The sequence below is a fragment of the Papio anubis genome, chromosome 18, assembly GCF_008728515.1.
Source record: "Papio anubis isolate 15944 chromosome 18, Panubis1.0, whole genome shotgun sequence".
NCBI classification, from domain to species: domain Eukaryota; kingdom Metazoa; phylum Chordata; class Mammalia; order Primates; family Cercopithecidae; genus Papio; species Papio anubis.
In genome coordinates this window covers 44,517,290-44,529,379 of record NC_044993.1, presented here as the reverse complement: position 1 = coordinate 44,529,379, position 12,090 = coordinate 44,517,290, and the positions used below count along the sequence as shown (strand labels likewise).

The 12,090-nt window shown below is 38.2% G+C and overlaps 1 protein-coding gene and 1 pseudogene across 1 annotated transcript; both read right to left on the bottom strand.

Moving 5' to 3' along the window:
- Positions 1–7,989: 7,989 nt before the first annotated feature.
- LOC116268565 lies at positions 7,990–8,537 on the bottom strand (annotated as a pseudogene).
- Positions 8,538–8,752: 215 nt separating this feature from the next.
- Positions 8,753–9,967, bottom strand: LOC103880407 (putative vomeronasal receptor-like protein 4). The gene is made up of 2 exons (XM_031657980.1): positions 9,919–9,967; positions 8,753–9,243 (listed from the first exon to the last, which is right to left on the bottom strand). The coding sequence occupies exons 1-2, from the start codon at positions 9,965–9,967 to the stop codon at positions 8,753–8,755; spliced, it is 540 nt and encodes a 179-aa protein (XP_031513840.1).
- Positions 9,968–12,090: the final 2,123 nt, after the last annotated feature.

Sequence of the window (12,090 nt, the reverse complement as noted above, 5' to 3'; positions counted from 1 at the left end):
CAAAACAGCATGGTACTGGTACCAAAACAGAGATATAGACCAATGGAACAGAACAGAGCCCTCAGAAATAATACCACACATCTACAGTCATCTGATTTTGACAAACCTGACAAAAACAAGAAATGGGGAAAGGATTTCCTATTTAAAAAATAGTACTGGGAAAATTGGCTAGCCATAAGTAGAAAGCTGAAACTGGATCCTTTCCTTACTCCTTATACGAAAATTAATTCAAGATGGATTAGAGACTTAAATGTTAGACCTAAAACCATAAAAACCCTAGAAGAAAACCTAGGTAATACCTTTCAGGACATAGGCATGGGCAAGGACTTCATGTCTAAAACACCAAAAGCAATGACAACAAAAGCCAAAATTGACAAATGGGATCTAATTAAACTAAAGAGCTTCTGCACAGCAAAAGAAACTACCATCAGAGTGAACAGGCAACAGAATGGGAGAAAATTTTTGCAATCTACTCATCTGACAAAGGGCTAATATCCAGAACCTATAAAGAGCTCAATCAAATTTACAAGAAAAAAACAAACAACCCCATCAAAAAGTGAGCAAAGGATATGAGCAGACATTTCTCAAAAGAAGACATTCATACAGCCAACAGACACATGAAAAAATGCTCATCATCACTCACCATCAGAGAAATGCAAATCAAAACCATAATGAGATACCATCTCACACCAGTTAGAATGGCAATCATTAAAAAATCAGGAAACAACAGGTGCTGGAGAGGATGTGGAGAAATAGGAACACTTTTACACTGTTGGTGGGACTGTAAACTAGTTCAACCATTGTGGAAAACAGTGTAGTGATTCCTCAGGGATCTAGAACTAGAAATACCATTTGACCCAGCCATCCCATTACTGGGGGTATACCCGAAGGATTATAAGTCATGCTGCTATAAAGACACATGCACATGTATGTTTATTGTGGCACTATTCACAATAGCAAAGACTTGGAATCAACCCAAATGTCCATCAGTGACAGACTGAATTAAGAAAATGTGGCACATGTACACCATGGAATACTATGCAGCCATAAAAAAGGATGAGTTCGTGTCTTTTGTAGGGACATGGATGCAGCTGGAAACTATCATTCTCAGCAAACTATCGCAAGAACAGAAAACCAAATATCGCACGTTCTCACTCATAGGTGGGAACTGAACAATGAGATCACTTGGACACAGGAAGGGGATGATCACATACCAGGTCCTATTATGGGGAGGGGGTAGGGGGGAGGGAGAGCATCAGGAGATATACCTAATGTAAATGACGAGTTAATGGGTGCAGCACACCAACATGGTACATGTATACGTATGTAACAAACCTGCACATTGTGCACATGTGCCCTAGAACTTAAAGTATAGTAAAAAAAAAAAAAAAAAAAAAAAGAAAGAAAGAAAGAAAATTATGTTTCTGTTTCCACTTTTCCAACTGGTATGTTTGAGTTACCTTTCAGTTGTTTCATGCTTATTTTGGTTTTCTGTTCACTGAGTTATCTCCTCAGATCCTTGGCCCTCTGACGGGCTTTCTCCCACCCTGGAGTTTCCTAGCATGGACACTCTTGCCAGGTGTGGGGTTGCTGCAGCTGTTTCTTTCCCTTTGAGGTTAGAAAACACAGTTATGTTGCTTTAAGTCAAAAGGGTTGTGCTAGGGTTTCTTGCCCTGTGCCCTGTCTTTAAAACAGAGAGAAAATGCAGCTTCCCCATGCCCTTCCCCTCTATGTCATGAACAGACAGAGCCCCAGGTAGCTTAGAGGAAATGTCATGCAACTCTCACCATGGAAGATTCTCATTCTGACCTGTGTGTTTTGGAGCAGCCATTTGACATCACAAAGCCTGTGTTTTCTCATTTCTACACTGAGAATGATTTTTGGGAACTCTCTGGGATAGTGCTCTTCATAAAGATTATTAACACAACAGCGGAGTGCTGTTGTTCTACAGATGGTACAGTATGATGAAGATGCCTTGAAGTTATTAATGGATTAATCATTCTTTACCTCCACATCAAATATGACATTGGAAGCCTAAAATATTCTTCACCATGAACATGTATGTCCTCCCCATGCACAGGTCTCCAAAGGATGGGGACCTCCTGATCTGAGCCACACATTCCAGTCCTCTGGTGTTTCATGGTCTCGTCACTGACTGTGTGTTCTTTCTTTCCCCCACCCACGCACACACTCCCACATACAAATATAAGTCTATCCTGAACCTAGAGATTTGAATGAAGCCAACCTCCCAGCCAGGGACAAGGGAGAAGCTGATGTAGTCCCTGGCAGCAGCCTTCAGGGGTCAAACTATCTTCTTCTTTACCATTTTCCTGAACTTATACCAGGACTTCACCACCACTCCACAGTTCCCAGACCAGATGTTCAGTAGGCAAGCTTCTGTTTCCTCCAAGGCACAGTGGTGACTCTGCCAGCTACTGTGTTTCAGAATAACAATGCATCTCTATTAGCCTCAGTTTCCATCTCTGAAGAGAATTGTACCACGAACCTCATACAGTTTTTGTGAGGAATGAACGACATAAAACATGAAAAGTGGATCCCTAGTGCCTGGCTTGGTGGAAAGGCTGCTGGGCATGCTCTGGTTGTTCATATTTATATATTTTTTCTGTTCTTTCACCCAAGAAGCTTTTTCTCATGTCTCAGTGACTCATGTCCTTCTATAATTGGAAAAGCATATAGAAGACATATCTGTTCTTACATTTGTAAAGGACAGTTGAGCTTCATTTTAGCTGGACTTTGTCCTTGACCCAGAGAGAATGGATATCCCTAGGTGCTGAGAAAAGTACAGTCAGGTATATCTAAAGAGGTGGGAGTTAGAGCTAATGTATTCATCACGTATATATTAAGCACTTTTTTCAGACACTTGGCATAATTCAATGAAGAAAGCAGATGACAGTTCCTGGGCCTCAATTTATTTTATGGAGTCAGACACTGACAGTAGACTTCATAAGCAGGTCATTTTGACAGAATGTGAGATATGATGCCCTTATGCCCTCCTGTAGGTAGGTATGGATGCACGTCTCAGCTTCTGATCAGAAAGAAACACCACAGGACCAAGTATAACCATTTAAATATTTGAATAAATTTGTTTCAAAGTAACATCCCTTCATGATAAAAACTCTCAACAAATTAGGCATAGAATAAATTCACCTAAACCAATTAAAGGCCATGTATTACAAATAAACAGCTAATAATATATTAAATGACACAAAGTTGCAAGCTTTTTCTATAAGACCTGGAACACAGTGAGAATACTCACTTTCATCAATCTTATTCAATACAATACTCTATATCCAAGCCAGAGAAATTAGAGAACAAAATCAAAGGCATACAGATTGGAAAGGAATTTAACTTGTCACTGTTTGCAGATCACGTAATTTTATACACGAAACCTTTAAAATTCCACTAAAAAACTGCGAGATCTAATGTAGAAATGTAGTAAACTTGTGAGAGATAAAATCAACATACAAAAGTCAATAGGATTTTTACACACTAACAAGAAACAAGAAACTATGTAAAAGTATTTGAAAAAGAAAACAAGAAAATAATTCCATCTATAATACATGCAAAAAGTATACTCAGAAATAAATTGAATCAAAAAGGTAAAATCTGTATGTTAAAAGCTAAAAAAAGTTTTAAAATTTGAGGTCAAAAATTAAATAAAAACAAATGGAAAGATGTCCCTTATTCATGAATTTCTAGAATCAATATTGTTTTAATGTCTATATTACACAAGATAATCTGCAGATTTAATACAATTCTTATCAAGATATCAGTGACATCCTTTACAGACATAAGATAAAAGTTCTATAATTTATATGATGCAAAAAAGGCCTTGAAGAGTTAGGGCAATATCAGCTAAAAAAGAAAAATGCACAAACATTACATTACTTGACAACAAAACATGGTACAAAGCTATAGTAACCAAAACGGTATGGTATGGGCATAAAAACAGACACATAGGTTAACGGAGCAAAATAAAAAGCTCAGAAATTCATGTATTTACAGCTAATTGATTTTAGATGAAGGTAACAAAAATACACAATAAAGAATGACAGTCTCGCCGGGCGCGGTGGCTCAAGCCTGTAATCCCAGCACTTTGGGAGGCCGAGACGGGCGGATCACGAGGTCAGGAGATCGAGACCATCCTGGCTAACATGGTGAAACCCCGTCTCTATTAAGAAATACAAAAAACTAGCCGGGCGAGGTGGCGGGCGTCTGTAGTCCCAGCTACTCGGGAGGCTGAGGCCGGAGAATGGCGTGAACCCGGGAGGCGGAGCTTGCAGTGAGCTGAGATCCGGCCACTGCACTCCAGCCCGGGCGACAGAGCGAGACTCCGTCTCAAAAAAAAAAAAAAAAAAAAAAAGAATGACAGTCTCTCCAATAAATAGTGTTGGGAAAACCGGGTATTCACACAGAGAACAATAAAATAACACCTTCATTTTACACCATATATAAAAAATAACTCATAATTTATTAAAAACTTAAATGTAAGACCTGACACTCTGAAACTGCTACAAAAAAAAAAAAAAAAAAGGGTAGAAGTCCCATGACATTGGTCTGAGCAATGAGATTTTGAATTTAACCTCAAAATTCCAGGGAACAAAACTAAAAATAAACAAATAAGATTACTTCTAACTAGGTCAGTCACGGTGGCTCACACCTGTAATCTCAGCACTTTGGGAGGAGGAGGCAGGTGGATCACCTGAGTTCAGAAGTTTGAGACTAGCCTGGTCAACATGGCAAAACCCTGTCTCTACTAAAAAAAATACAAAAATTAACCAGGTGTGGTGGCGTATGCCTGTAATCCCAGCTATTGGGGAGGCTAAGGCAGGAGAGTCACTTGAACCTGGGAGGAAGAGGTTGCAGTGAGCCAAGATCACGCCACTGCACTCCAATCTGGGCAACAGAGTGAGACTCCATCTCAAAAAATAAATAAATAAATAAATAGAGAGATAAAGACACACAAATATAAAAAATACTGAAGAATAATTAGTATAGGTAGAGAAGTACTAAAAGTATGACAGAAAAGAAATGTATTTAAAAATATCCACTTCTGAGTTGTTTGTAGATGTAGACACCTGACAAAGAGTTGCTCCTACATTACACAAACAAAAAAGCTAGAAAAACTACAAATGAATGAATGGCTTGTTCTGAACCATTTGGAGACCTGAAGTCACAGGGAAGACAACAAATCCAACAACAGGGGATGCAGAAGCCTGCAGGTAATGGAGGCCCCAGGCTTTTATGTTCACCCGAAAGACCATGTACACTGGTAAAATTAAACCAAAACTTTTGAAATAGTAGCTGGTGGCTGTGTGTAGGTGGGTGAAGGAGAAGGTGAGACTCTGGAGTCTACAGACATAAGGTTTACACCTCTGTTAGAGTGTTTCTAGCAACCCTACAAGGCCTTTCAGGGAGGATAGGGTAGAATCCTGAGAATGCTTCCCCAACAGTGCTGATGAGGAGGGACCACTATCCCACCCACTGCTACAATTCTGGAGACATAGCTTTCCTGTCTCTCCTATAGAATACAAGGCCCAATGTGCAGAGTAAGAGCATCCAAACATGAGCCAGAGGGAACCGTGAAAAAACACAGCAGCTGATGGTGGAGAGACAAGGCCAACATCGACATCTCTGCACAGATGCATCTCCCATAAAGAAACTGAAGCCTAGCCAGGAGCAGGGCTTACGCCTATAATTCTAGCACTCTGAGAGGCCGGGGCGGGCAGATTAATTGAGTCCAGAAGTTTAAGACCAGCAATATGGTGAAACCTTGTCTCTACAAAAAATACAAAAACTAACTGGGCATGGTGGCACATGTCTGTAGTTTCAACTACTTGGGGGGCTGAGGCAGCATGATCACTTGAGCCCAGAAGGTCGAGACTGCAGTAAGCCAAGATTGTGCCACTGCACTCCAGCCTGGGCAACAAAGTGAGATCTTGTCTCAAAACAACAAAAACAACAAATAAACTAAACTGTTAATTTACAGGGCACGGTTGCAGACCCACTTCCACTGGGAGCTAAAAACATGGACTAGGAGCCTCTCTACTACGGGGCGAGAAACAGAAATGTGCTATTGTCCCTGCATTGCATCTACAGGAGGGGCAGGAACATCTTTAAATTTCAGTCACCACACACCCCAGTTGACAGTGCTGTCTGAGGCTTCCTCAGAACATCAGAGATATCCTCACTCCTTCACCTCCTGCCACCAAGTTAAAAAACATGGAGTTGGCTGGGCACAGTGATTCACACTTGTAATCCCAGCACTTTGGTAGGCCAAGGCAGGTGAATTACCTGAGGTCAGGAGTTCAAGACCAGCCTGGCCAACGTGGTGAAACATGGTGAAACTCCATCTCTACTAAAAATACAAAAATTAGCCGGGCGTGGTGGTGGGTGCCTGTGATCCCAGCTATTCAGTTGAAGGAGGAGAATCGCTTGAACCTGGGAGGTGGATGTTGCAGTGAGCCGAGATTGTGCCACTGCACTTCAGCCTGGATAACAAGAGCAAGACTCCATCTCAAAAAAAAAAAAAAAAGGAAAAGCAGTAAAAATCAGAGTAAAATACAGCTGTTCACGAGACCATCTCTCATAAAAGGCACCCAGGGAAGGCATAGCAAACCTGGGAGATATTGGCAAAGTATCCTGAAAAGGATTTCAATTCCCTGGTGCTCAGAAGGTTGTTGCTGCCATAACAAATTTCAATCTCAACCTACCTCTCATCTACATGACCACAAACGCCTACACTAAGGCCTATCTGAGGGAAAACTGCTCATCAATAACGTAAAAACTATTTATACTGTCTCCTACAACATATACTACTGTTTTTAACAAAAATTACAAGCCAAGCCATAATATTTTGTTTTAATGTGAGATCTTTATTTGTGTGAGAAGCAAATTAAAAACTGTAAAGGACAGACGAAAATAAGCCATCAGGTAAAGGGGTCAGAAGAAATTTGGCATCACAAAACCTAGGCATATTGGAAATATATTTAAATTTGTAAGCAAATGGGGAAAAGGGGATAACAAAATAATCAGAAAATTATAAACTAAACAAGCAAATTTGTAAAAGAGTCAACGAGAAATGGAATAATTTCAATATATATTAATATACAATGTATGAGTTAAATGTTAAATTAGACTGAGTTGATGATGAGAGGATTAATGAACTGGATTAGTGAATTGGACTATTGAAAAGAATGAATGTAGCCAAATACAGTAAGTGAAACAAAATAGTAGCAATCTGAATGTAATAATACATATATAAGTAACAGAATGAGAAGGAACAAAGCAAAATTATTTTACTTAAGTCCATACAAATAATAAATCACACTAATAAAATAATTATTTTCAAATTTTGAAAATTAAAAACCAGATATAAACTCATAAATTCAGAAGTGTGCTGTGTCTAAAAGAGAGCAACAAATAAGGATATTTAACAAAATAACAGGCAAACTGAATAACACCAAATAGAATAAAGACAATTAAAAGCCATGAGAAGGAAAGAGAACCTACAAGGTGAGAGTAAAATCTCCACAGCCTGTGCAGACCCAGAAAACTGAGAAATAAATATTAAGAGTTCTGAAAAAAAGTTACTGTTCAACCTATAATTGGATACATAGCTAGCATATTTTTAATAACTAAGGGTAAACTAAATTATCTTAAAAAGTAAAAAAGAAAGGGAGAGACATTGTATTTACCAACAGGAGCTTCTTGAGTGTACACTTCAAGAAGATAGAAAAGTTATCTTATAGAAAAATTAGGGAATCAAAATTAAAGATAAAGAACCTGTAGACACAGGAGACTGTAGGGGTGGACATTGAATTCAAGAAACCACTAAGTCTTTGGCAGCATAGGTTTCAAAAGAATTTAGATAGATTAAAAGTGTCATTAAATTATATATCAAATCATCTACTTCTTGGATAATTTAACTAATGTCAAAATAATCTATTTTTCAGACTATTTTTATAATTAATTTATTTAAAATTTATATTTTATTGCACATTACGCAAAATTTTGATTGTTCTTTTATCAGAACTAATAAGTGCGAAAGGGCTGACAGTGGAATGGAAACTGCCCGCAAGCCTCTGGACACTCACAATGACTGAGTCATAAGCCAATAATAGAGATGAGGAGGATGAGATAATCAGGTCCACCCACTACGTGACCACAAAGCAACTCACCAGCAGCAGGAAGGTCTGGGTGGCCCCTTTCTCTGGGGAGGTTCTTGGAGAGAGGTTGGTTCTATGAAGGTACTGGGATCGTCTCTGATGCCTGGACAAGAGAACTACCATGTATGCACTTAAGAGCAGCACGATTGCTACAAAGAAGACATTCGTAAGCAGTGGCAGCATGAACGACAGGCTCCTGATAATGTAGCTTATGGAAGAAAGTGAGCTGTATTGACCTATACTTAGCACATCGGTCTTGGTCCCATTAGAAGAAGCCACAGTGGGCCGGGCGCGGTGGCTCACGCCTGTAATCCCAGCACTTTGGGAGGCCGAGACGGGCAGATCACGAGGTCAGGAGATCGAGACCATCCTGGCTAACCCGGTGAAACCCCGTCTCTACTAAAAAATACAAAAAACTAGCCAGGCGAGGTGGCGGGCGCCTGTAGTCCCAGCTACTCGGGAGGCTGAGGCAGGAGAATGGCGGGAACCCGGGAGGCGGAGCTTGCAGTGAGCTGAGATCCGGCCACTGCACTCCAGGCTGGGCGACAGAGCGAGACTCCGTCTCAAAAAAAAAAAAAAGAGGAAGCCACAGTGGAGGGGAGCAGGTTACTACTGAGAGACAAACTGAGAACCCATAGGAAGAAGAAGGAGTGGAAGATGTAACCTGTGAACTTCTGTTCACTGTTTGCAAATGAGGAGGTGCCAGGGCTGACGGCGACGGCATGGCGCATGCTCAGGAGGCAGATGGTGCAGATGGAGAGGCTCCCCATCACCCTGTGCATGTAGAAGAATGCCTTCCACTTGAAGTCACTGTAGTCACTCTGAAAATACAGTGACTCGAACAGGTCTGGAGATGCCAAGAAGATCACAATGAGGAGCAATACTAAGTGGACAAGGGCCAGGTGACAGGTGATGAGGTCAGTGGGCTTAGGCCTCTGATCCTGAAGGAGGGAGAAGATTTGGAAGAATAGGAGGAAGTTGTTGGCTGTCAGTCCAATACCAGCTTGAAAAAGAAGGGCAATTGTTAGTAGTACCTTAACTGGAACATGGTCATCTTAATGATGAAGAGGAATTATATTTTATATATCTGGGAAAGAAAATAGACCTCTTATCATCAATGTGAGTTATTGTATAGTCAAAATTATTAATAATCTTATCATTTTAATTTTACCCGTTTATCTTGATTAACCCTGACTATCTCATATAAAATTTTTAAATGCAGCCTGAGTATTATATTTTACAACAGATAACTCACATATATATCAAATATCAACACATCCACAATCACACCTATGTACGGTGCACATTATCTATACTCATATAGTACCTGTGGCTCACTCCTCAAAAAGCATTTCTTTACTTTCTGTATTTTTTGTTTAATTTTAACCACCCATAATAACATGCATATAAAATAAATCATGGATGCTTTTACCACTGAACTGACGTAAACTTTATGCTAATGGAAAAAGAATCACCAAAAAGTTTTTTGAAAAAAGTTGCATTGAATCGATCCAATGTCCCATCACTCTAATGCTTTTCTTATTGCCTCCCTCTTTCATATTTAAGTACCCTTCTAATTGCATAGGGCTTCTGCTAATGATGAAGATAATCTATCATGAAGTCAGATGCTTATTAACCTTGACACCATCTGTACTTAATTTTCCTTTGTCTTATTAGCTAAGATATTCACAGGATCTGGGGTTTAGGATGTGAACATTGCTGTACTAACTGTGTCTTTTCAAAATGGTCCTGGTTCTCTTGAAGCTTAGTTTTAACATGGTACTCCTTATCTAAACCCTCATCATCTCAGAAAGGAATTACAAAAACCCTGCTTCCAATTTTCAAGAGAACGAACAAAACATTTCTAAAGTTTATGGCATCCATAATTTCACATTAAAATGCTTATGTGAAGATCTTTTACTTGAGCCTTCACTTAATACAGGAATGCCCTCCCATGCCTTCAAAAACACATTGCTTTTCAATAATAAAGGCAATTTTCTTCATATGTTAATTGAAAGATCTCTATCAAAGTAATTTTCTGAAACTTTACTGAATAATTTAAAAATTGTTCTCGTGTTATTTGCTCTGGATGCTGGCATTATGATTTTATTAAATCAATTCAATACTGGCATAGAACAATTCAGCTGTTTAATACTGAAACAAAATCCATAGGCACTCTATTTTTCTTCTGAGATGTAAAAGTGTTCAATTGTTTTCAAAGTCACTTAAAACTACACTAGTCCCTAAGTGTAAATATGTAAGGCAATGCAAATTATGTGATAGTTTGTGTTTTTGGCTCATACTCAGAAAATAATGGCTGAGGTAGACATTGCTCTAAGACCACTTGGTGCATATGAGTTTATAAAAAAAAACTGCAGCAAATAATTTTTACTTTTTATCCAAGCACTTAATCTATTAAAGGGACGTATTTATTTCGACTTACAGATCCAACCAATTGATAGTTCTCAACAATATACATTTGTACCCTCAGCTCAGTTGGAATCTGTTGCCATATTGCACTCAGGAGAAACACCAGAAGAATATCGACAGAAAGTCTTAATGATCTTCACATTATAAGGTTCACAATCCAGTACAAGTTAAGCAAAATTTGGGTATGAATCACTAACATATATGGAATTATTTAATAACTATGTACCAGAATCTTTTTATTCATCTTCTTCAGGTATTGTAGGTTATCTAACAAAGAGAGAGAATAAATGTAATAGAAAAAGTAACATAACTAATAATTTTAATATTTTCTCTTTTTACCCCAAAGACATCCATCTCACCATTTTTCATTCATGCCCCCACTCTGTAAATGACTCTCACACTATTATGTGACCTTCTACTCAGTGGGACTCTAGGTCATTGTTGCTAAGCCTGGACAATGAGGAGGGCTATGGTTCTTATGGATTGAGATCAACAGATAAAGTACAAGAGTATTAAATATGAATTTCACACAAGTAAAAAATGTGAGTATATATATATGTGATATATAATAATAGTTATGCATAGAAATACTACATGCAAATGTTTACATATTTTATAGTTACATTATAAAGTTATTTGTTTTCTTTCTGAATATTAAACTTAACTGTATGCTCTGTATTTTTATTTGCTGAGTCTGGCAATTCCAACATAAAATAATCATGAGACCTGAAAACATGGTATACCACTGAGAGAAATTAAATAGAAGAAAACAATCTATGAGGTCGTATAGGTTGATCTGAGTGTAAGAATTGGGTCCTATTTGGTACAGTACACACTTAGAAATCCAAATGCAAATCTCAGCACTCACTATGAGATCTGGCAACCAGCTTGCCTTTGGGTTGAGGGTGAAGCCCCTGAGCACTCTCAGAAGACAGATTATACAGATAAAGTTCATCTTCATTATTCTCACTTTCATCTCAGGATATTCTTAATACTGTAAGCCCCAAAGGATATGCACAATCATGGATGTTAGGGAAAACATCCATCCTTTCAATGGACCAGTAACCAAAGGTTGATTATAAAGTCAATGGACTTGATCAGACATCAGAAAAAAAGATTGTCATGAGAGAAAGAAGTTATTCACAAACCTGTCACTATTTTGCATTACAGAATATGCTATTTTGGATAAGATAAAGTTTTAGTAAATCGATTTTTTCATTATTATAATAATATTTACTATTTAGAATTGTATTTTTTATATGTTTTAATAGTTTTTTTTACATTCTTTCTGACATATATGTATGCATAAAAATCCATATCAGAAAATAAATAACACCTTGTTTTTATTTTTACTAGTTTAATAATCAAAAACATCATATTCTCATCAATTTCACCATATTCTATGAACAGTGTCCTAAAACATATTACTAGCCATCAACTATGATTATAAAGAATGAAGTGATTATGAGAA